General features: G+C 42.6%; 1 protein-coding gene across 3 annotated transcripts in view; it reads right to left on the bottom strand.

The window, feature by feature from the left end:
* SPTBN1 (spectrin beta, non-erythrocytic 1) overlaps nt 1-24,224 on the bottom strand; it is a 205,343-nt gene that overhangs the window by 63,799 nt on the left and 117,320 nt on the right. For 2 of the 3 annotated variants that reach the window (XM_060249162.1, XM_060249170.1), the window contains exons 5-16: nt 23,704-23,784; nt 21,294-21,409; nt 18,794-18,906; nt 16,513-16,700; nt 15,397-15,514; nt 12,811-12,969; nt 8,676-8,978; nt 7,739-7,892; nt 5,391-6,261; nt 5,142-5,279; nt 3,737-4,493; nt 2,320-2,522 (exon numbers count right to left, since the gene is read on the bottom strand). In XM_060249162.1, the coding sequence (XP_060105145.1) occupies nt 2,320-2,522; nt 3,737-4,493; nt 5,142-5,279; nt 5,391-6,261; nt 7,739-7,892; nt 8,676-8,978; nt 12,811-12,969; nt 15,397-15,514; nt 16,513-16,700; nt 18,794-18,906; nt 21,294-21,409; nt 23,704-23,784 (3,201 nt within the window). The remainder of the gene's footprint in view (nt 1-2,319; nt 2,523-3,736; nt 4,494-5,141; nt 5,280-5,390; nt 6,262-7,738; nt 7,893-8,675; nt 8,979-12,810; nt 12,970-15,396; nt 15,515-16,512; nt 16,701-18,793; nt 18,907-21,293; nt 21,410-23,703; nt 23,785-24,224) is intronic. The other variant, XM_060249177.1, reaches the window with a different exon arrangement.

Genomic DNA, 24,224 nt, shown 5'->3' with positions numbered 1-24,224 from the left:
AATACAGGAAATCTGAGGACAATTTACAGTTTGAATAGAAGCTCTGTTATACTGCAGTGTATATATCTCTTCATCTCTGGAGTCTAAAATGTCCTCTAATTAGGGACAAGACTCCTTGATATGAAGGTCCTCAAGCTCCCCTTTCACAATAAAATGAACAAAACTTTTTGGGGACTGGCAGATCTCTTAAGCAGATGATGGTGGGAGCTCAACAGAGAAAAAAAAAAGATCTAAAGGAGAGTCTAAAGGTACTGAACCTCAACTGTCTGGAAGAGCAACCATGCTTTTGTGTAAAAGTATTCTCCATATGAGGGAGACATAACGGGAAAACAACAGTTTTGTCTGATTCTCTATTTGGAGCTTTTCAAAAGCAGTTACAATCCCCCCCTTTTCTTTTGCACATTCATGGGGCAGTTTGTATCATTTAAAGCCAAACCCCACCCAGCAAGCAAGGATCTGAAACTAGTTCTTGCTGGTCCAAACTTTATCTGCTAAACCACACCAATCCTCAAATTCTAGAAATAAATTTAAGAGGTATGTGTCTTGGCAGCTCTTCTCCCATTTTTAGTTTAAGTTGGAAGATAGTATAAGATATTAAAACCATGTTGGTTACAAACAGTGGTAATTTCATTTCCTGTGCATCATTTGAGCTCTATTGGGTTTGGCCAAAGACACTGTTCCCTAAGTCCATGAGCATTTCCTTGCCATAGAACAGGACAAAAAGTTGGCCAAATTTTTTAAAAAATAAACCACATAAAAGTTAAACTGCTTTGACAGGACTTGAACCTATACATGATTCTGTTCCATAGGACTAGGCTTTTCCCACACAAAATATGTTTTCTCGAGCCTAGGCTATGACTCAGCATTGTTCTAACCAGCTTTCACCAAGGCACGCTTCAGTGGCTTCTGTGATTATAAGTACAGTAACAGAAGTAAATCAACTTTTCTGATACTTACACCTAGGTAATTCCAGCAACATGAAAGGGATGCCCCCCCATATTTCCTTTTAAGTTTTATTTCTTGGAAAGATTGTGTGAAGAGCAAAGAAGACTAAGGAATAAAACTGACTGTGCTGTTTTTGGTCATAAGAGATGACTCAACCATTCAACTGTCAAGTTTTCCTGGTGATTATAGCCGTTCTTATCTTTCATCTTTATCACAGGATTGTTGGGAGGGTAAACAAATGAGAATCGATCACTTTACACATAAGAATGTGTATATCACTGGAGGTATTAACATTTGGAAGTCCATAGCATCCTAAACATACACCACAGACAGCTGCAGTCTCACGTGTCATCATGAATCTATCATCCTGCTGTACCTCTCTCACATGCTAATTTGGCAGTAGTTACAACCAGGCTGAATGGGTGTGTGTGCCCCCTGAAGCTAACTGCTTACGTCTAGACAGGCTTGGCAGATAAGTTAACTGAAGAGATATGCTGGATACACATTATGAGATGGTGCTGGTAATGGCTGTCATCACCTTCCCTCACAACAAACAGTCCTGGAGCGGTCTACAAGTTGGGAAAGTTGGCCGACCTTGCTGAGCCTTTGAGTCCTTAAGTTGAGTTGAATTGCTGGTCTTGGAGCCAAAGCTTTCTGGAAGCAGCAAAGAACTCTACTGAGGGCAGCACTGAGCACTGGTTCAGAAGACTTTAAACTGGCCTTAATCATATGGCTGGATTCAAAGCAATTTACAACTGAAATGGTGATTTTACATCTAAATTCATGTAGCCAGATCAATGTCCCATTTGAGATGTGGGTTATATTTCTCTCTCTTAATCTTCCTGGACACTGAACTTTGACCTGGCAACTACTTTGCCTTATGGTCAATTGTAAAGCATTCTGAATTTGCTGTGCATTGAAGAATAATGTTATGTTCTGAAAATATATTATAGTTATTTGATTTATTTTAAAAATGTGTACTTTCCCTTCCCTCCATCTCTAGGCAACTTCTAAAAACAAAATTTAAAGACATACCTATCAAAATAAGCTATAATAAAATTACGAAGTTGCCGTTACACAAACAGACCCCAACAAAAATTGCAAGAACCAGCACCTTGAATTGAACAAAAACCCATATAGGCAGCCTACGCAATTGTCTGAAAACAGGTATAATTTGTCCGAATTATGCATTCCTATCGGTAGGCAACCTAAAATTGCTGAAGCTTCTGTCTTCAAGGGAAGTCCCAGATAGAGCACAATGCAATAATTTACAGTAACATACATCAGCAGAATCAGACTGGCCCTAATGGATGGCAGAGAAAGGTTCAGGGCCAAATGCTCAAAGACTCCCTGAATACTCTTAGCAAGTTGTACCTGTCATCAATGGAATCCACTTTCTCTTGGATCCTGTCAGAGTTAATGTTTCCATCACTAACCAATCGCCGTCCAGTCTCCACAACAGCATTAATTTTTTCCTCATTGGCATCCATCGTGGTCATGAAATCCTCCTGCTTTTTGATAGCAGCTTCTGCTGCTTCCAAAGTGGTGGGCATTTCAGTATGTGCCAAAACATATTCCTATAATTTAGAAAAGTGAGAAAGACTTTTAAATACTACATGTATGAGCATATTTAAAGGACTGGATCAACAGCCCATCTAGCCCAATATCCTTTTTTTCAAACAGTGTCTGGTAAAATAGGCTTGGTAACCTTGACAATTTATGGGTCACCACCAGGGCTTTTTTTTTAGCAGGAATGCACAGGAATGCAGTTCTGGCTGGCTTGGCATCAGGGGTGTGGCCTAATATGCAAATGAGTTTTGCTGGGCTTTTTCTACAAAAAATCCCTGTGTGGAACAATGGTGATGTCAGAGGGTGTGGCCTAATATGCAAACAAGTTCCTGCTGGGCTGTTTCTTTTTTAAAAGCCCTGGTCACCACCAATACCTCCTCTAAGCGGAAGTCTTGTGAGCAAAAAATCTACTTTGTGAGCTACTGCATAAATTCGTTTGCTCTGGGGCCATTTTTCCTGAGCTAAGACAAAAATGTGTGAGCTGAAGGCTAAAAAACTGTGAGCTAGCGCACACTAACACAGCTTAGATGGAACACTGCTCACCACTACCTACACAAGATGAGTGTATACTCCCTGAATTCATATCTTGTTCTCAGTCACAGAAACAGGTTGAGGACTGATTCACAACCCTTTTTGTGTTATGATAATGCAGTGAAGCCACTGCAAGATGGCTGTGTTGATAATATAGTCCACTTCTTGGAAGTTCTTAGATATGCTTCCAACATGAGATGAGGCAGCAGAAAGTATATCACCCTCAAGGAAAGCTGGGTAGAGCTAGCAGTGATCTTGACATTTGTGAGATCCACTGGCACATTTACAAGCCCAGACATCAGATTAGTGCATCAGCTTTGGGAAGCTTCACTGTGTAACCACCTTGTTCTGCAAAGCAGACAATACAGGGTAGAATCCCAGAACCGCTTCTTGAGCGGGGTGATTATACCCCACCATAGGCCAGGATCTCAATTTAGTTTACCAGTACAAAAAAAATGCACTATGAAAAAGATACTTTCCAGTGTACAATACTAAATCTGGGGCCTCAGCCATTCTCAGCCAGAAAGCTTTACCACCTCCACATGCAATCCACAGTCAGGTGGGGGGGGGGGGTGTTGAAAGAGACGTTGTGAATGGAAGACTTAAAAACCATGTTAATCCTGAGCCTTACCCTTCTTGTCCCTTAAATGGCTGGACAGGCTGTAATCTTTTGTGCCAACTGCCTGCTCACCTGGTTGTTAAGAAATGCTTCTGCTTGCTTTGTGTCTCTGAGGAAGAGCTGATAGGCATGGGACTGGGAGAGGAGATTCTGCCGATTTTCCCACATTTTGTGAAGTTCATTCCATCCAGTGTCCAAGGCCTGCAGCCGCTGGTGTAAGAACATGTACTGTGCGTCTGTCTGCCCTTGTGTAACCATCTCACCCATATCCCTCATCTTCTGATAGTCTTCTTCATAATTGTCAATTTCATTCTTAATATTCTCATGCTGTGTGAGAAGCTTCTCGGCCTCTGCCAACGTGTTCGGCATGTCTTCCGAGGCAATGGCAGTCTGGGTTCGGGACAGCCAGGACTGGAAGTCATCCAGGTCACGCAAGAATTGTTGCAGCTTGCTCGCCTCTCCAAGAGACTCTTCACGGTTCTTCAAGGTTGTTTTCATTTCTTCCCAGACATCATTGATTTCAGCAAGCCTGGAGAGGATGGCCCGAGCTTGATCGGGATGCTCTGATTCTAACTTCTCTGCTTCTTTCTGGAGGTCGCTTAACTTAGCCTCAATAGCTACCAAGTCGCGTTCCATCCCTGTCAGCTTTCTCTGAAGGGCCATGACACCAGCCAGGTCATTGCCAAGTTCTTGGGTGGATTCAATAACTTTAGTCTTCTCCCTGATCCAAGATTTGGTTTCATTACATTCAAGGTGGTAGTTCTGGATACTGAGGGCTGAGATAAGAGCATCTTTCTTTCTGTCCACCAGTTCTCTGAACTGGCTCCACCTAGAACAAAGGACCAGAAAGGAAAAATTGGAGAAACATTGAAGATATTCATAATTGCCTTCTTTTCCAGTTTTTGAAATTTGCTAAACAGACATTTTTAAAACAATTCTCCAACAAGTGGATTTAGGGGATCCCCTTTTAGGCCTGCTTCACTTCCTCTCTCATTTACAGAAAATGTATTGCGTATGACTATTACTTCCAACTGTATTACGTGAGGTTCCCAAAAGACAAATGGCAGAGGTTGCAGAGGAGTGCACCAATTTACACTGTAAATTGGGTTTTTATGAAAGATGATGAAATATAGCTATTAAAATGTCTGAATGAAGGAAACAGCTAGCAATTAATGGCATATCCCCAGTATGATCCTTTTTCTTCCCTTGTTTTCAGCACCTTGCCCCACAACCTTAAAGGATGTGATTTTAAACAAGCAGGTGCAACTGGAGTCCGCCATTACTCTTCAAAAGCAAATCCAGTGAGAATTGCATTCAGTGAACCCAGTGAAGCAAACACAGCAGGATGCCCAGGGTAACCTTGACAACAAATGTCAATAGATTTATATGGATCTGAATCTAATAGTGCCCATACAGAAGATGAAGATGCATGTAAGTGGCAAAGGTTAGTCAATATTATGTACATTACTGAACCCACCTTGTGTTCAGCTTATCTTGCTGTGCCTTGATCTCCTTCTCACTTGGATGACCACTGTGCATCAGTTGCCTAGCAACTTGATTAACCACAGCAACACGTGATGCTTGATTGTTCATCTCTGGTTCTAAACTTTCAAACCTAGATAGTAAAAGAGAGAGAGAGAGAGAAGAGCAGCATTAGTGGAAAGAACACAGCCAGACATCACTAAGAACTGAAAACCCAGAAAGGCAAATCTCTCCAGAGACTCACCTGTGCTGGATTACTTCCAGATCTTCCAGTTTTTCAGGGATCACCATGTTGTTCAGCCATTGCTCCTTTTCATCAATCCAAAGCTCACATGCATCTGCCTCACTGAACATCTTGTATAGAGCCAAGGTGTCTTGCAGGGCCTGCTTACGAAGCCGTGTAAGTTCAGCAACCTCTTTATATCTTTCCTCTATTCCGGACAATCTGCTTTGTACATCTGCAGACTCTGCGTGTTCCTGCGGCAAACCACCGGCTTGTTCATGCAACGAATCAATGGTTGACCTGTAGTTTGCAATCTCTTCAGCAACATCTTTATGTTTCCTAACCAAAGACTGGGTAGAATATTCATCGTGGCCAACATCATTGCTAGAGACGATCTTGAGGATGTCCAGCATCCACGTGTCAATGTCATCTGCATCAGCTTGGAACTGGTGAAGAAGGGAGGCTTGCTCAAGCCGTTTCTTCCTGATGGCAGAGAGCTGCTCCAAGTTAGCCCACTGATTCTGGATATCATTAATCCTCTCTCTGATCTTCTCAGATCCAAAGTGATCCTCAGCAATCATACCTTCTCCTTCTTTGACTGCCTGCTGGAAATGGCTGCTCCGACCACTCATCTCATCTTCAAAGGCCTTGTGCTTGCTAAGGAGCCTGACAACGCTGGTTAAGTCTTTCCCGTAATCATCTGATGACAAAATTTGTTCCTTTTCCCTTATCCATCCTTCCTCTTCAGCCATTTCCCAGAAGAACTTCCAAAGGCGTCGGGACTCTTCCAGGCGAGCACGGCGTTCAGCTGCTAACTGACAAAGCTCCTGGTAACAGAACTCCATGTGGGCCACACGGTCTCTGATAACCTGTGGGTCACAGGGTTTGTAACCTACAGAAAGGGAGACAGACAGACAGAAGGAAAGAGAGAATGATACTGCACAACATGTCCAATTATCTTCAGTGAATGAACCTGAAAGAATCCTGATTTCTTAGTACTAGTTAATTATCTCTGTTTTCAACTTAACCAATCCAATCTTCTGAGATATCGTCTGAGGCATGCCAGGGCAGTCGTCTGCTAAACGTGTTCTGAGACCCCACTCAGCACTTTTCTGTCAGCACTTACACAGATATACAAAAACAGGTTCCCCCACCCATACAACAATGTATTTGAAATCCGCTGCAGAACACACAACAAGGTATTCTGCTCTTCAGACAGGTGGTTTTTAAATTCCTCAACATCTGCCACTCTCCTCTGTCTTGAGAGAACACCCACCATAAGCACTGGGAAATTTTGAAGGAGCCACAAGAAGAATAAGGGATATGTATGTTATCCACAACAGGCAGGTTTATACATAAGTGCCTCACAGCATGTTTCCCAGTTTAACTGGCATCTTGTGCTATATGAGATAGGAGGTTATGGACATCCCAGCTAGGAATTCATGGAAGAAGGAAGGAAAATGGTGAATGCTCATAAAATTATGCCTTCTAATTAGTAACAGAAAACACTGGGAGTAGACAAGGAAAAAAAACAGTGGTAAGTCTCAGGCCAAATACTGTACAGCAATGACTCCTAGAAATCAAATCAGATATGTACTGCTACAACACAGTTCAGTTTCTGCCGAGATCAGTGGAAATAAAATCCTGACAACTTCAAGAAAAGTATAACTGGGTCAGCTTTACTATTGGTCATACAAATGTCCTACTAGGTAGAGTGCGTGTGCAACAGCAGGTACTAACTCACATATATACAGCCCGGCCTCCATACTCTGAAGATAATTTGAACAGGGTCTGCACACAAGCACTCCCTTACATGTATGTATGCTTGTTCTGTGCAGTCCTTATCTCTGCAGTCAGTGAACAAGGATTGTACATAATGCTACTGGTACTAGGATTTACATGTGATGGGTTTGAATCCATAGTAGATGTCCCTGCAGGTGCAAGGATTTCCACCATAAACATGATACCCCCCCTCCCACAACAGCCCCAAACTCCTCTAGAAATCCTGTTCCTGGAGGAAAGGTGACCCCAGGAACAGGATTTAAGTGGGGGGAGGTATTTCTGCCTGCTGCAGAAGAGGGAGGTGGGGAAATCATGGTCCTTGGGCAGAAATCCTTGTGCCTCTGAAAATATTAGTCTGGATCCAACCACAATTCTCATTGGCTAGAAATGTCTGACACAGGTATGATCCTATTCCCATAGTATATGTTAAAGTGTACACAATGGGAAGTTACTGCGAATAGGGCACTTTCCCACTGTTTCTGCAAGTATCCGACAAACATCTGGCTAAAGATGATGTCCCTTCAAAAGTCAAACACACAAATAATTTCTAATCAAGGTTGCTGTGTTTGTTTGTTTTTTAATCATACCTTCTCCATCAGTGGCAAATTTCTGAGCTGATGCATTGACTCCTCGCACTCTCTCAGCCTGAACGGCAATGTCAGCCTCAACAAGTGCGTGTTTCTGCAATAGGTCTTCTACCCCCAGGAGATGCTTGCCATAGTCTTGAGACAGCAGCAACACCTGTTTGCATAAAACCATCCAGTCAAAGCATAAAACCATCCAGTCAAATAAAACAGCACTGCTTACATTCCTGAGAAAAGTCTGCTTTTTGTGGCTGATGCACAAAAATCCATTTGGGCTTTCACCTCCTTGTTTTTTGTACTCATCAACAACACTTAGAAATGCCCCAGTAAGTATAAAATGCTTGTGGGAATAAAGTTAAATGTATCTCAGATCTGCTTGTTTCTCTACATGCACACAGCCTTGTTGCCTGATGGAACACAGGTGTACTTGGTACTCAGGTATGAATGCTCCAACACAAAAAAAGAAATCAACCCTCAATAACATGGATACCAACACCATTTTACAGAGCATACACATGAAAAACCGAAGATGCTTGGATGGGATGCATACTTGTTTGTGGTAAAGGGTATCAGCACCTGCAAGTTCTAGGGCTGCATGAAGCCGAGAAGCACTGACTGCCCCCCCACCCCCAGTTGCCAGCTGAGATTAAAGAGCAGAGCATGGAAGGAAAGGTGGCTACAGAAACAGGACTTGTGAGTGGCCCTCCTTAGAGGTCCTTACCCATCACCTTCCCCCCCTCCCATTCTCAAAGCAGACATCCCATAAAATTAGTTGCTTCTCTACTATCTGTCCCTGGCATTTGTTTGAATACTATATTCTATTGGAATAATGCAAATGAAGGTGCATGTGTTTGCCAAATACTGATAATTAGGTCTAACCATAGAGCCTGTGTATCCTTTGTGCAAAATCACACTTAGATACCTTTTATGCTGTGCTTACCTTCATTTCATCCATCCAGTCCATGATGTACAGCATCTCCTGGAATATCTTCTGCAGACCAAGGTTCATCTCCAGTCGTTGCCTGCGAGCCCTGAGCAGCTCCAGGAGGTATTCCCATAGACGAATTACATTATCTTTCCTTGCAGTGATGCGCTTGATATCATGATAATTCTCAGCCTCAAGCTCCTTGGCGACAGCAACCACTGCCTGGACTCGTTCTTCATAGGCTGCAATGTCTGTCTCAATGGCTTCATGCTTCTTAGTAGCAGCCTCCACAGCCGGAAGGTCAAACCCAAAGTTATCCTGTAAAGAGAGTAAAGTCTAACTCAGCGATCAAACCCAAAGTTATCCTGTAAAGAGAGTAAAGTCTAACTCAGCGATCCCCAACATTTTTGAGCCTGTGGGCACCTTTGGAATTCTGATACAGTGTGCTGAGCGCAGCCGCAAACATGGGAAGTTTAACAGCCCCATTGGTTTCTGCACATATCGCCCCCAAAGAACACCATTGAATTTATTTATTTTAGTAAATTTCTATTTTGCCCATTCACCTTAGGACTCAGGGTGGAGTACAACATATAACAAAACAATAAAACACAATAAAAACATTTTAAAATAACTCAACAGAACTCAGATTACCATGACATCACACATCATGATAGCTGATAGGGATGGCAGTTTTTATTCCATTTCCTAGCACAGATGACAGTGCTGACCGGGGAGGCCAACCAGATCAAGAATAGACGCCCACAGCCTCAGCTAAAAGCCTAGCAGAACAGCTCCATTTTACAGGCCCTACGGAAGGCTAATAAGCCAGATAGGGCCCAGATCTCAATAGGGAGCTGATTCCACCAGGTTAGGGCCAGGACTGAAAAAGCCCTGGCCCTAGTTGAGGCGAGGCGGGCGTCTCTTGGGCTGGGGATGGCCAACAGATGTTGGGAGGTTGAATGTAACAACCTCCTGGGCATATATGGAAAGATACGGTCCCGCAGGTATGTTGGTCCCAGGCTGTGTAAGGCTTTAAATGTTAGCACTAGAACCTTGAAGCAGATCCGGTACTCAATGGTACCTTGCCTACCTATTTGCTTTTTTGATTGGCCAATTGCTTTCCCACATTAGACTAGTTATTTTGATAGGATGTGCTGCCTTTCTGTCCCTTTTTGAATTGTCAGTAGCTAAAGATTTCAGAATGCCACAATTATGTTTGATTGCAGGGCTAATTGCTTTGGAAGGTTTTTGTTGAGGTTCTTCAAACCACCTTTACAGTGGTTCTGTTCTGTTCATCAATAAGTAATTTTGTGAGTTTATGTAACATACATTACTACTGTGCACCAATTTTGTTCACAGAAAGAATACATGGGGGACATTGTACACCTCACAGGCACCTCTTCTGCCAGCAGAGAATGGGCTTGCCATCTCACAGGGCTTGTAGGGCCACCAACTCCCTCACTATTGCCTTGGCCCATCCATCCATAAGGGGGTTGTTGGGCTGAAGTAAAAGGGGAAGTAGTCCTTCCACCAGATACTGTAGGCAGAAGCTAAACCCTAATCACCAAATAGGGTCAAACAACTCTTTCTTAAAAGAAGGGAAAGACAGTCTACTAGACAGATAGGATTGTATTTCATGTGTTTGATTAAGTAGATTACAATGCACAAGACTTACGTCATAATAAACCTATTAGGCTTTGAGGTGCCACAAAAGTCTTCACCATTCTGATACGAGATACAAAGCCAACACATCTTTTATCATTACCATCAGTGAATCAGACTTCCCCAAGGGCACTTCCATAGCATCCATGTAATTGCATCAAGTATCAGCTTGGCAGCTAACATTATGATCAGTGCCTATCAGCTAATCTGTCTGGCAAAATGTTCAGCTATTAAACTAACGTAAGTTTTTGATGGGCTCTCGTCCATCTCCCCAAGGATAACTTTAACATGGCAGAAGATGGGATGAGATAGGGTGGTTCTTCACTTAAGTTTTAATATTCTAGAATGCAGCCACTGGGCAGCGCTTGCTTGCCTGCAGCAGAGCGAGAAGACAAATCAGTAATTCTGGAAGGATTACCTGCAGTGCACCATAAAAAGTGTTCCCCAAACTACTTCCTTGAATCATATAAGAAGCCATACTGCATTAAGAATTCAGCATATAGGGCTTAAAGATGAAACATAGGAAGGCATTACCCCATGGGAGGGGGCATTTACTCCAGAGAACTACCATCTGCTCCCTGCTATGCTAAACCAAAGCTGCAGTCAGCCTCTGGTAACATTGCTTAACCACTAGCCACTGCTGAAAGGATGGCTTGGAAGTTACTCAGATGTAATGCAGCTTAGAAGCATAAAAGTGGAAAGGGCTGCAGCGGCATCTAATCTAACTTGCTTTGAGGCAAGTTCACCCACCCCACTTCAGTGATATAGACCACGCTGTACCACTTAGCAAAAAAAACAGAAAGGAGGAAATAGTGGAAAAAGCCTAAAGACTCTCACACAAACTAGTTGAACTACAGTCTCTGACCCAATTCTCCAAGGACCAAATCGCATTTTATGCATAGCTGTGATTGTTTTTGTCAAAAAAAATTTAAAAATGAAGAGCAGCTGTGTTTGAGCAGGATTAGTGGGGGAGGAAGGGGGAGAAAGAGAGAAGAAAGGGCTAACAGCCTCCCTCAGCTAGCCATCTGTTTATTCAAACTTGTCCCATTACCTGTTCTTGTCCTTGAGAATGGGGAAAAAACAAGGAACTTCACAGGGGGTGAGAAAGGCATTGTGGGTAGTACAAAGTGATTTTGAGCACAGATGGCATGGAAGGGGTTAACATTTCCCTCCTCCTTGTTTACATGTCTCCCTGCTCTGTTCAGCCTAAAGTCAGGGTTGCTTTACTCTTTAAAAAAACCACCTCTGTGGGAAAAGAATCACACAATAAAGATAAAATACATACTTTGCTTTTATGATAGATACAATTTGAATTCAGGAAGAATTCCATCCTGCCCACAGATTAGGCCATAGGGTCACAAATTGTTTCAGTTGAAAGGGACCTTAAAAGCCATTTGTTTCAACCCTCCCACTCAGTGCAGGGATACTTAACTACAGCATCCCCAACAGATAGCCACCTGGCCTCTGCTTGAAGGCCTCCTGTGCCCATCACCTCCCAAGGGAGTCTGGGCCACTGACAGCTCTTCCCATTACGCAGTCTTCAAAGGCACAAGTCCATGATATTCAACATCCAGCAGCTTGCTGATACCAGAGGACATGAGGGAACAAAACACAGGAGGCTAAGGAAAGCATGGTTGTTACACCAGGTCTAGCAGGCCATGTAGGAGATATTAGGGGCGGGGGTGGGGGGAATGTCATATGGCATATAGATTTAGCAGCCTGAATAGCCCTAAGTAGCCTTGAGCTTGTCAGTGGGCATCCATGATCAGTACTTGGATGGAAGACCACCAAGGAAGACCAGGGCTGCAATGTAGAGGCAGGCAATGTCTCTTGCCTTGAAAACCCCATGTGGGGTTGCCATGAGTCAGTTATGACTTAACACCACTTAATTATTATTATATAGAGCTATTTGATTCATTGTTAACGGTGTTGTCTCTTGAAAGATGGCAGAGCTTTTGGAAGTCTTTCAGGACACATTTATTATTTAAGGAAGTATTTTGAACACCATTGACCTGATCCCATCTTCCCTGGAGATAATATTGCTGAGCACAGGAGGGAAAACACATAATGTGATGAGCCAAAAGAGGAGGAACTTATTGTAGGCTGCCATTTCTGGCAGCTCTGTGTCAAGTGTTTGCTACTAATTCCAGACTTGGGACGCAACTGAGCATGCTTGCTTCCTCTGGACTGTAGCATTGTGTTTCAAGAAACCTTTGTAAAAGGGGGAGGGGCCATAGCTCAGTGACAGAGCATCTGCTTTGTATACAGAAGGTCCCAGGTTCAGTCCTTGATATCCTCTCAACTGGAGGATCAGGTACCAATAGACTTCTGCCTGAGACCCTGGAGAGCCACTGCCAGTCAGAATACAGAACACTGATCTTGATAGAACAATGGTCTGAATCAGCTTAAGGTAGCTCCAGGTGTGTGTGTTCCCCACAAGTTCAATCCAGAGTGGTCTGGTCATCCAAACACTCCTAAAAAGGCTCACCTGAGAAACAAGACGCTGGTTTTCACTCAGCCAAGTCTCCCTCATAGCTGCCTTACGGTCAAATCTGCGGGCAAGTTGTTCCAGTTTCTCCTGTCGTATGAGCTCATTACGCAGTGCCAGTTCTCTTTCGTGTTCAGCTTTTTCCAGTCTTTCCCAGGCCTGGGAAAATGAAGAAAAAGTAAATGAAGGAAAAGTCTGAAAGAAAGTCCCGAGTCTAGATTGCTAAATGATCTCAAAAGAAAATAATTGGTCGGTCAGTGTTAGCTGAAGAATGCAAAGCACAATCTATGGGCCTAATTTTTGGGTTTTTTCAAAGAAATACAATGGGCAGTGTATCCTTCTGCAAAATAAGTATAAACCGGGCTTTCTTACTTAGGCCACATTTTTCTGCAGTTTCTGGGAATCTACATGGCCATAAAATATGCTGAATCCTAAGAAGTTGAACTTGGCGGCTGTCTGTTTCATGGATGATACTGCTTGTTTTTTAATATCAAGCTTCTAGATCTCAGGACTGCAGTGAGACAAGAAGCTGTCAATTAAAGAAACAAATATTAAAAGCTTGTTTGAACAGGGAAGTCCTAATTAACTGTCTAAACTGGTCAAAATACTAACACTGATTAATATCAGAACTCCATAAACATGGGCAACCACCAAAAATGATCTAGCTGTTTATCTGTTCAGTAAAGCTGAAATCCCAGGAAATGTTGTTGGTCTCTCTCTTAGGGGTTGCAGGACTTGAATTTAGTTCTGCTACTGCAAACCAACACAGCTACCCTGGTGAAATGATGCATTTCTTAGTGTTTCTGATTTTAAATTGCTGTTTTAAGTGGCTCTTTTAAATTTTAAAGTTTAAAAAGACACTTCCACAATTATTTCGTTGTTAACCTGTAACTGGTTCTTTATCCTGCATTTGTAAGCCAACCCTAAAATCAAGTTTGGAGAAAGGGTAGGGCATCACTATTTCAAACAGAAAAGGGAGCTAGCAGATTTTTTTTTTTTTGCTGCTACAGTTATGCCTGTCATTTAAACAATTAAAACCAGAAAGCCTGAAAACACAGCATGTAATTAAGCACTTGTATGGGGTGGGAGGAATTCCTTTTCGTATTCTCATGTTGGCATTCAGAAACAAAATTCAAGAGTAGGGCAGGACAGTGTATGGAGTACCATTCCTTTTCCAAAATGTAAAACTCTGCCCCTCCGCATGTTTAGTTGGACGCATATTTCTGACACCCAGAATATGAAAATACTTTGTGTGACCAGAAAATGCTAAAAATCAAGCCAATTCAGATCCTCTTTGTGAACAGGTTTTCAGTTAGTCACATGCTATTCAGGATTCTTCTCAGTCTTGCCAGATGGAAAAGAGCTTGAAACCAAAGAATCTTCATGACCACACAGGCACAAGAGTTTAATGTGAAAATGGGGAACAGTACAGTTCATAGTTCTATGAGGTAAGAGCAAACTCTTGGGTACAAACAGCTGCATTGGGAATTTCAGCCCAGACAAAAAAAAGTTCATTAGGAAGGTCGATCCTGCTTTAATGCACACTGTTATCCCCCAGAGATCTAGCCAGACTGGTTGCTGTTCATCCGGTTGAACAAGCACAGCAACTTGTAGGCTTCCTCCCTAAGATCTTGGTTGTGATCCAGTGAGATTCTTCACAATTTTTTTCCCAGGGTATGTGCCTAGAAGGCACATAATACAGCAGCCTGGCTGAAACTAAGCAAGTTTGGGTCTGATCAAATGTGAATTCTTCACCACCAGATGTCTAAAAAATATGCCTCCCTCACAAGGAGAAAAATAATGATCATGTGGAATCCCAATGGAGCATCAGGAGCCACCATTTCTGTATGCTTGAGGCAAGAGTTCACAGCAGGAAGCCATCTAAGTTACTGGTTGCACCAAAAGGTGACTGCTATGTGGCCTCACCCATTAACTCTGACCTTGTGAGAGGGACCATGGCTCAGTGGTAGAGCAACGGTTTGGTATGCAAAAAATCCCAGTTTCAATTCCCAGCATTCCCAGTTGAACAGATTAGGCAGTAAGTGATGGAACAGACCTTTCCCTGAGACCCTGGAGAGCTGCTGCCATTCAGAGTAGATGATACTGACCTTGAATGGTCTGACTCAGTTCAAGGCAGCTTCATGTGTTTATGTGGGAGACCTTGGCAATCCTGTAAGAAATTCCAGGCTGACTCACCTCTGTGCTCCTGGCCTCTATACTTCAGTGCTCCTCTCCTCTCTTCCTCTGCTGCCTTGCTCAGCCCTTGAGATCCCACATTTAGCTACAACAGCTTCCACTATTCTGGCTCTCTATTTAATCTTGTGGATGGAGCAAGATCTTTTTGGCATGGACCCGAGCTGTGGTTTATACCAAGCTACTGGACCAGATTTGTAACCTAATGTGGGGCTTCCACCCATCCTTCCACTTCCAACCTTGCACTGCTTGTATATGCCATTATTGCAATTCCTGATCCAGTTACATCTCTCTACTTCCAATTTGTATTCCATTTTCTGTGCCTGAAGTTCAGTCGCTGATATGAAGCTGGGAGGTGGGGGTAGAAAGAGAATGAGGAGTTTGTACAGTCACCTTGTTGATATCTGAGATGAGTTTTCCTTCCCTGGGCATGTACACTTTCTGATTGTTAGCCCTCATTTTGCTTTGAATGGTGAAGAGCAGCACCTCCAGGTTTCCTTTTTCTGTGAATCTACAAAAAAAAAGTAAAGGGAGGGAGAGAACCACAGTAAAAATATTATTTCTCTGAAATTAAATGATATTTTCATCCAAAGGTTAAAAAAATGCCAGCATTTATATTTTTTTAATTCCACACTTTATATTGCTGGGTGAGAAACACATGCACTCAGCTAGAAGCAGCTGGTTCAGATGTCACAGTCCAGATGAGGTCAAACAACTGACTATTTGCATTGAGCTCTCAACAGATGAAAGAAACCAGCCAATTTTTCATTATCTTTTCACTTGCTGTCTGTTTTGTATTTAGCTGCTGACTGAGGAATTTGGAGTCTGGCTGTGTAACTCCTACAGCCCATGGCAAAAACTCCAATTAGCTATCCATTACAGCAATAGGGCCTTAGTGCTTTCAAGATGCACAGAATAACCCCAGTTAAAAAGAACAATTCTGTGCAATCTCAAAATTCAGGTACCTTACCATCTCCAATGTAATAATAGACATTAGTAAGAATAGTGTGCATTATGTTATTATTTCTAATTATACAGAGTCAGTATTTACCCAGTAAAAGGTATTCTGAGAACTACTGGGGGCTGTAAATGTTCATGGGTAGCAGTGAATCACTGCTCCCTGAAAACAGAACTTTCTTCCACCACTTTGTGGTATTTGAATGTGCTTGCACCCCAATGGACATGTTTACGGCTTGCTTCCTATAGTGCGTGCCTCCAGCTTGTAACAACGCTCCTGGCTCAAACCATTGACAACAATTTGGTAGAGAGTAACCACAGAATCAAGCAACATGTGGGCACAGCAGTTTAAATGACTAGGTAAATTTCAGGAGGCATCTAGACATGAACGAAGCAGAATATGTGAACAAGCACACCACAAACTACCCCTGATTGTCCTTTATCAGTAGTTAGAAATTGCCTGGATGATTCCAAACAGTTTTACTAAGCTGGGATGTACAGCCGGGCGGGGTGGGGGGTGGGAATAAAAAGAAAACAGAGGATGACTCCTACTTGGGTGGCTTTTCCACTGTGCGGTATGTGTTGAATGCTTGTAGCTGTTGCTGCACACCAACCAGCGAGTTGGCAAATTTGCGGTTGTTCAAAATGATAATGGTTTGCTCAATCCACTCAAGGAGGTCAGAAGCCAGAGATTCATACTTCTCTATCATCTTCTCGGTTTCAATTGCATTGTCAAGCACCTGCAACAAGCAATTTCCAAACAGTTGAAGGCTACGGCCAGGTTTCCTGAGACAGGTATGGGGGAGATGGTGCTGGGAAAGAAGTTTATGAAGCAAACCACTTGACTTCTGCAAATGCATGGCAATAAATAAAAATACTGGAAGGGAAAGAGGATATGTTAACATGGAATGGATGAACATTTTTATGAGCCCAGGCCACCAGGAGGGACTGTGATGGACGAAGGCTTCCTGCATAAGAAAATCTGCCTATTTTGACAAGATGACTGCTACAAACTTACAAAAATACATCAATCAGCTAATAAAGGGATGAATCCTTGGCTATTGATGAAAAGGTTGTATTTTGAAACTTAAAGAAAACAGCAATGATTGCACATTCAAAATAATTTGACTTTACAGAAAGTTTAGGACCAGAATTTCACTGACATTATTAATTCCTGTACAGTACTTGTAGCCCAGGTTCACAAAGCTGCCCACAGCTGCTCTAGCAGGGCTTTTTTTTTTTTTTTAAGCAAGAATGCAGTTCCGGCTGGCTTGGAGACAGGGGGTGTGGCCTAATATGCAAATAGTTCCTCCTGGACTTTTTCTCCAAAAAGTCCCTGTGTGAAACAATGGTGATGTCAGGGGGTGTGGCCTAATATGCAAATGAGTTTCTGCTGGACTTTTTCCTACAAGAAAAGCTGTGTTCTAGAAGAGCACTTGGTGTGGTAGCAGAAAATGGTTCTGCTACATATAACTGTAGAGAACCTCCTCTTTCCTGATCACAGTTTATGAAAAAAGCCAATTGTTAATACAGTGAAGGTAAATAAGCAGGCAGGTGGGGCAGTGCTGAAAGAGGACAGAAAGACAGTAGCTACAGTAGCTGTCAGAACTGCCAGATATTATCTGGGCAAGGGGGAGTCCCTCTGCCTCAACAGAGGGCGGCCATGGGGTAAGGAAGATTATCACATTGAAAGTTTCACCCTCTAAAAAATATTAACAGTTTTGTCAGCAGCAGATGAGAGGCTCAGTCATTTAAAAATCCACCACCAGCACAGCTAATTGGAGAAAGGCTTCATCTGACTCAAAGAAGTCTCCGTTGGAAGAGCAGGTAGAAGGGAGTCGCAAGATCTGACTTAATGAAAGAGAGATAGCATCCAGCCTACAGTGACCAATCAAAGGCCACCAAAAGAAAACATTATTAAGGAGAAAATACCATGCCCCATATTTTCAAGACCACCCATGGACACTGATTTATTTTTTTAAAAATCTGTGTGAAACTAAAATTTCATCACAGTTCTGAGCCTGGGTTTTGTGAACAATGGCCAAGTGCCCAGTTAATTTTTCATGTGCATTTTTGCTTTTTTTTTTTAAGTTTCCATTTTTACGCCCCTTTCTAATTTTTTTGTTCTAGTTCCCACTCACTTATCCCTGAGTATTAAACCAAGTGTGGATTAAAATCTCATCTATAAATAAAACCTGATTCTAGCCAGATCTTGTATGTTCCAGTTAATGTTTCAGATCCTAAGTAATGGGGTAGAGTCACTCTAAAGAAAAGTGACTTTCGTGCCTCCTCCTTTTCCCTGCAGCCTTCTCTCTACCCCCCACCCCATCTGCATTCCAACATCATGCTTCTTTGGGTCAGCAGACTCAAAGGAACAGTGTGGGGGAACAGGGAGAGGGGAGTTGACAAGAATCCCCCTCTTCCCCTCCAGAGTTGGAAAACCCATTCCATTGGAGAAGCTGTTGTTGCACCAACAGAATGGCACCACAGTGTCCAAGAATATATGTTCCAATATTATGTTTCAGATTTGCTTTAGCTCCAGCTTGGAGCCTCTAAAGAGGAAAAGGCAAGAAGTGAAAAGGAAAGGTAAAAGGCAGTGGTAAGTATGATTGTATACATAAAAAAGTGAAATCAAAAACCTGAGCTTAATTAATGATTTCAGAGTGGAATCAAAGACATCTCCACAGTTAATATAGCTTGCCCAAATCCCCAGTGAAAGAAAAAAAAATTATTAAAGAATCATCAAAAAGTTTGCATACTATGGAATTGAGGAAGTTGTCAGAAAAGGAGATTTAAGCAGGCTGCATGGCATATAAAACCTTAGCTTGCAAACCTTTCCAATACGTTTTCCTTCGACAGCTAAAGCTTTCATCTTAGAAAAGTAGTGGTAATATGTCACCACATAGGTGATGATGGATTTTTCATCAGGATGGTCGACACTGATATCTGAAAGACCAAACGAGAGGTAAGTTAGTACAGGATCTGGCTGGGTGTGATTTCAAAGAGATTTGTACAATGCTGGTAATTCTAAATGCAAAACTCCAGAATTAAGTAGGGTTGCCAACATTTCTGGAGAAACATGTCCAGTCTGTTTAATAGAAGAAGACAACTGCAGATTTATACCCCGCCCTTCTCTCTGAATCAGAGACTCAGAGCGGCTTACAATCTCCTATATCTTCTCCCCCCACAACAGACACACCTTTCAAGGACAACTCCTGCAATAGCTATGGCTGACCCAAGGCCATTCCAGTAGCTGCAAGTGGAGAAGTGGGAACTCAAACCTGGTTCTCCCAGATAAGAGTCCGCACACCTAACCACTACACCAAAATTAATAAAGGCTTAATTTGTGGAAACAGTCAGCTGAAGCCTTTCATTGCATGGTGGTAAACAACATTGCCTAGGAAATAACATTCCATTAAGCCTCTATTAAAGGGAAAGCACATTCTTACCCAGCAGTGAACAACCCTGGAATTAAGCTACAGGACTAGACTCTGTCTAAATATCCCAGGAAAAACAGCATGATACACTAGGAGTAGGGAGATGCCAGGTTTAGATCCCTGCGTAATCATGAAACCTGCTGAATGATTTTGGGCAAGTCATGCTTTCTCAGCCTAACCTACCTCACAGAGTTGCAGTAAGGATAAAATGGAGGTGCAGAGAACTGTGCATGCCCCCTAGAGTTCCTTAAAGAAAGGGGAGGATAAACTACAATATACATTTTTAATCCTGTTCCTCCTTCACATAAACTCAGGGCAGCATAAGTAGTTGTCCCTGCCTTAATTCTGCCCTCACATCAACTTTACAAGGTAAATTAGGTTGCGAGAGAATTCACCAAATGAGTTTCTGGATGAGCAGGGATTTCAACTTGTGTCTCCCTCATCAGTCAGACCCTAAATATACAGGTAAAACTGAAAATAGTAGTGGCTTCTTCTTCTTCTCCAGAGCATCTAATGGGAAATACCTCCTCATGACATGATTAAAGTTCCCACTAAGATGTGAAGTCCTGTGAGCAAAAATTCTACTTTGTGAGCTATTGACATGAAAGTTGTGAGCTACGGTATACATTAGTTTGTTCTGGGGCCATTTTTCCTGAGCTAAGACAAAAATGTGTGAGCCAGAGGCTTAACAATTCTGAGCTAGCTCATACTAACTAAGCTTAAAAGGAACACTGATTACGATATCCTCTTTCTCTATTCCATTTATCTGGCTACCATTGGTGGGAGGCAAGGAAACATGGACCATTGTCATGCCATGAAGTAATTTCTACCAGGGGAAAAGCAGGGAGAGGAGCTAAACTCAAGGCAGCTGTATTCACCCACAGAGGTGTGTTTACTATAATCCCCTAGTTTCAATTTAAGGCAAGGCTTCAGAACTGGGGACTTTAAATATGAATATATATTATGACACTAACCCAGCCTGAAATTCAAAAGCAATGGATAGAAACACTTGCCAATAAAAGTTTGTGTGTATCCTGTATAGATCTTACACCACAGCAACAAAGTAAGAATACTACTACAGACTCCAAAACTAATTTGATGAGAGTTGCTGTGTTAACAATTTCACATCTATGCAGGTCAGATTATGTTCTTGTGAACTGGATTTGTTCTCTATCCCTGACCTATTGCATCAATTGCCAAGGGAGGAAAACCCTATCTTGCATTACTCTTTGCTGAACGCTCTCTGCCACACCATCTTTTTGATGTATGGGCTTGGCTAACAAACAAATGGAAAAAAGAGCACTCTTTGGATGATTACAGACCAGCACTTTGGGCCAACTCAGAGATGCCTCTGAAGCTGGCCCAAAAAATTAGTTCAGACAGCAACATCTGCTGCCCATCCTCTTCCCATCCTCCAGGATCCTTTGACCGGCTCAAAACGCTACTCAAAGTGGTAGCAAATATTGGAGCCGGCAGTCAGTCGCCTCCGGGCTGTCTGGACAGGGAAGAGCGCAAGTGAGGCAACTTGGTGGTCTGGAGCTGCCAAGCCACCCCAAGCTGTTCTGTGTTTTTTTTTTTAAGGAACCCAATCAGAGTGCTGATGTGCTTTTGCGCACGAGCACTTGCCCCACAAGGGGAAAAACAGGGAATCTGGCTTCTAGGGCTCCTTCCCGTGTGGAGGCGCCCAGTCGCCTCATGGATGGGATGGGGCCACGTCGCCGGGGACCATCTGGAGGCTCCAGGACGGCTCTTTTTGAACCACCCCAATTCGGAACGCCTCCCAACCGCCCCAGAATGCCCGTCTGTTCTCAGCCAATCTGTCCATTTTCAACAGAGACTGAGGCACTATATTTGGTACAGGAAGTATATAGAAGAATCATTTCCAAAAAATCTTACCCTCTGGGTCTAGCAGTTTAGTAAGGCCAAGGTGCTGTTCTGCCAAGTTAAAAGCATTCTGCAGATTGTAGTGCGCATTTGATTTCTTCAACTTATCAAAGTCAATCAGATCAGGCCTAAGAAAGGGGTGAATGAAAAACAAATTAACTTGGATTTCTTCAGCACACATGCCCCTTTCCTATAACATGAATGAATGAAGACCAAGTCACGAATATTGACAGAAACAGACACTTTAAATGAATGCATAGAATGGATGCTCTCATATATATGACTGTGCTGTAAAAACAAAAAAGAATCTTGTGGCATCTAAAAGATTAACAGAATGATGGTAACCTAAGCTTTCATGGACTACAGCTATAGTGGGAAGCATCCTGATGGTAGGCCTAGTTGACCACCAAGTGGGGGCAATAGAATTTTTTTAAACACCTGGTTACATCAGCTGTGTAACATCTGCTGTGCTGCTACATCACTTCCCAGGGAAACCTGGATGTTACATAAGGTAGCTCAAGGAATCACCAGAAACTTTATGGTTTTGTAATCCCCCGCTACCCTCCTGCCAGTTGACAGGCATGGCTTGAAGAAGAAGACGACGACATTGGATTTATATTCCGCCCTCCACTCAAGAGTCTCATACCGGCTCACAATCTCCTTAATCCCCCTCCCCCACAAAAGACACCCTGTGAGGTGGGTGGGGCTGTGAGGACTCTCACAGCAGCTGCCCTTTCAAGGACAACCTCTGCCAGAGCTATGGCTGAGCCAAGATAATGCCAGCAGGTGCAAGTGGAGGAGTGGGGAATCAAACCTGGTTCTCCCAGATAAGAGTCCGCACACATAACCACTACACCAAACTGGCTCTCTCCTTGCTACAGCCCAATCCTTGCTACAGCCCAATTCTTCAGATCCATACTGAGACCTGAGTCATGAGATTGATGGTTTTCCATTTTAAGGTCTTTTCTATTTTTGCTGCAGCAAGCTACACAGCTACCCCACTGGGATGATTACACTGTGCAGTTTTTCAACTTCTATATAGAGATTGCTCAGCTATCAATACAGAATTGTCCTTGTGGTAATGAAGTCTCACCACCAACAACATATGCTTTGGGCAGGGGGAGAGCATAAAAAGTAATAAATGAAGAGATAGCACAGAAGGAATGGAAGGGAGAATGACCATTGAGAATGAGATACATGTGTGCAATAGGGAGATACAGACAATAGGAAAACAGCATATATGGATAGAGGGAGACAAAGATGGGAAACAGAATCTGTCACGATGAGCTGCTTTGGTAGTTGCAGGGAAAGGATTGTTCATATAGGAATTTTCCAAGTGAAATTGTTGGCTGCAGGGCTCTAGTTTCCTTTGGATTGCCTTAGAAATACAACAGATAAATAGATTTCTTGATAAAGGTCAGGCTACAAATAGCAGAAGGGGGAACTTCTCTAAATGCCAAAGACTTTTTAGTGTTTAGTGACTTGTTTTTGGAAAACAATAAAGCCCCAACCATGGACATTTCTCTCCTGTACTTGTACATCATGTCTTTGACTCTTTACAGTACGAATGATCATCAGGATAATGTTTGGAAATCCTGTTCTAGGATACAGAAAATGAAGTCAATAGGCAGAATGTAACTATAGGAGACAGAGTTTAATCAAGAAACCAACTGTTGTTTCTTTTCACATTCATTCTTTCCAATTCTCACATAACACAGGAAACTGCCTTATCCTGAGTCTATCAAGGTGACTATTCTGACTGGCAGCATCTCTCTGGGGTCTCAGGTACAGATTTTTCAGATCACCTGCTACCTAATCCTTTTAACTGGAGAAAATGGAGTATGAACCTAGGACTTTCTGCCTGCATAGCAGATGCTCTACCACTGAGTCACAGCCTGTCCCCTCTGGCAATGATAGCTTCTTTTCAACGGTTGTATCAAGTGTCCTTTAACATGTCTGCAGTTGTATCAGATTAAAGCTATTTACTTTTGTTTATTGACACTGTCAATGAACATGGTGCTTTACAATGTCATGTGAAAAAAAGACCAGCCCCCTCTCCAAGGACAGCTTTTCCACTCAATTTCACCCACTTCTTATCCTTATTATAGCTCCACCACACATAGTTTTTGTTTGTGCCAGACCTATCACCCCAGCATAGCCATCTTTCTTTCACCAGAAGAAATGCTGGTTGGATCTAACCCTAAAACACTGCTTCAGATGTGGATGAGGACAATGGGAGTAAGCTACACGGATGTTTTCATTTGATTTGATATGATTTTTGCACTGGTGTTTGAAGGGGGAAAGAGGAGGTACTATGCAATATTTAGAGATGGGGATTCTGACCTGCTGCTACAGGATTGTGATTCAGCATCTGATGGTCCAATGCTTAAAAAATCTCACTAAGATTTTTAGAAGTGCCCACCTGTGTTTATGGATTAGCGCGTTGAAAGCCATGCCGTCCCTCCAGCTGGTGGTGAAGTTGTGAATGTTGACGTTAGGGTAGCTAACATAATACAAGAACCAAAAAAAGAGAGCTCAATCAATATAGGATTAATGCTCTGAGACATGAAAAATGATTGATATCGACCAGTTGCTCAAGTTAGCAAAAACCAGCCTTTCAGCTATCTGTAGCCCACTGTGAACTAGAGCACTAAGAGGAAAAACACAATACGGCCTGTCACATAACCCACTTTTTAAGAAATATATACTCTAATGTGGCACTGATAATAAGCTTATTGACTGCTGGAAAGATGGAGATGGAACTTCTCTAAAGCCCCAACAGTGCACAACTGAATATTAAGAAGGGATAACTCCAGGGTCTTTTCTGGAGGTGGGATGGGTGAGGAAAGAAGCCCACAGGGAATAGCAAAAAAAAAAAAAAAAGGGGGGTGGGGACCTTTCAGCAAACTGTATGGATGGGAAGAAGCAAGCATAGGGTGAGAC

The sequence above is a fragment of the Heteronotia binoei genome, chromosome 1 (assembly GCF_032191835.1).
Source record: "Heteronotia binoei isolate CCM8104 ecotype False Entrance Well chromosome 1, APGP_CSIRO_Hbin_v1, whole genome shotgun sequence".
Taxonomy (NCBI): Eukaryota; Metazoa; Chordata; class Lepidosauria; order Squamata; family Gekkonidae; genus Heteronotia; species Heteronotia binoei.
Note: the sequence above shows the minus strand (reverse complement) of the source record. Positions and strands in the feature narration are given on the sequence as shown.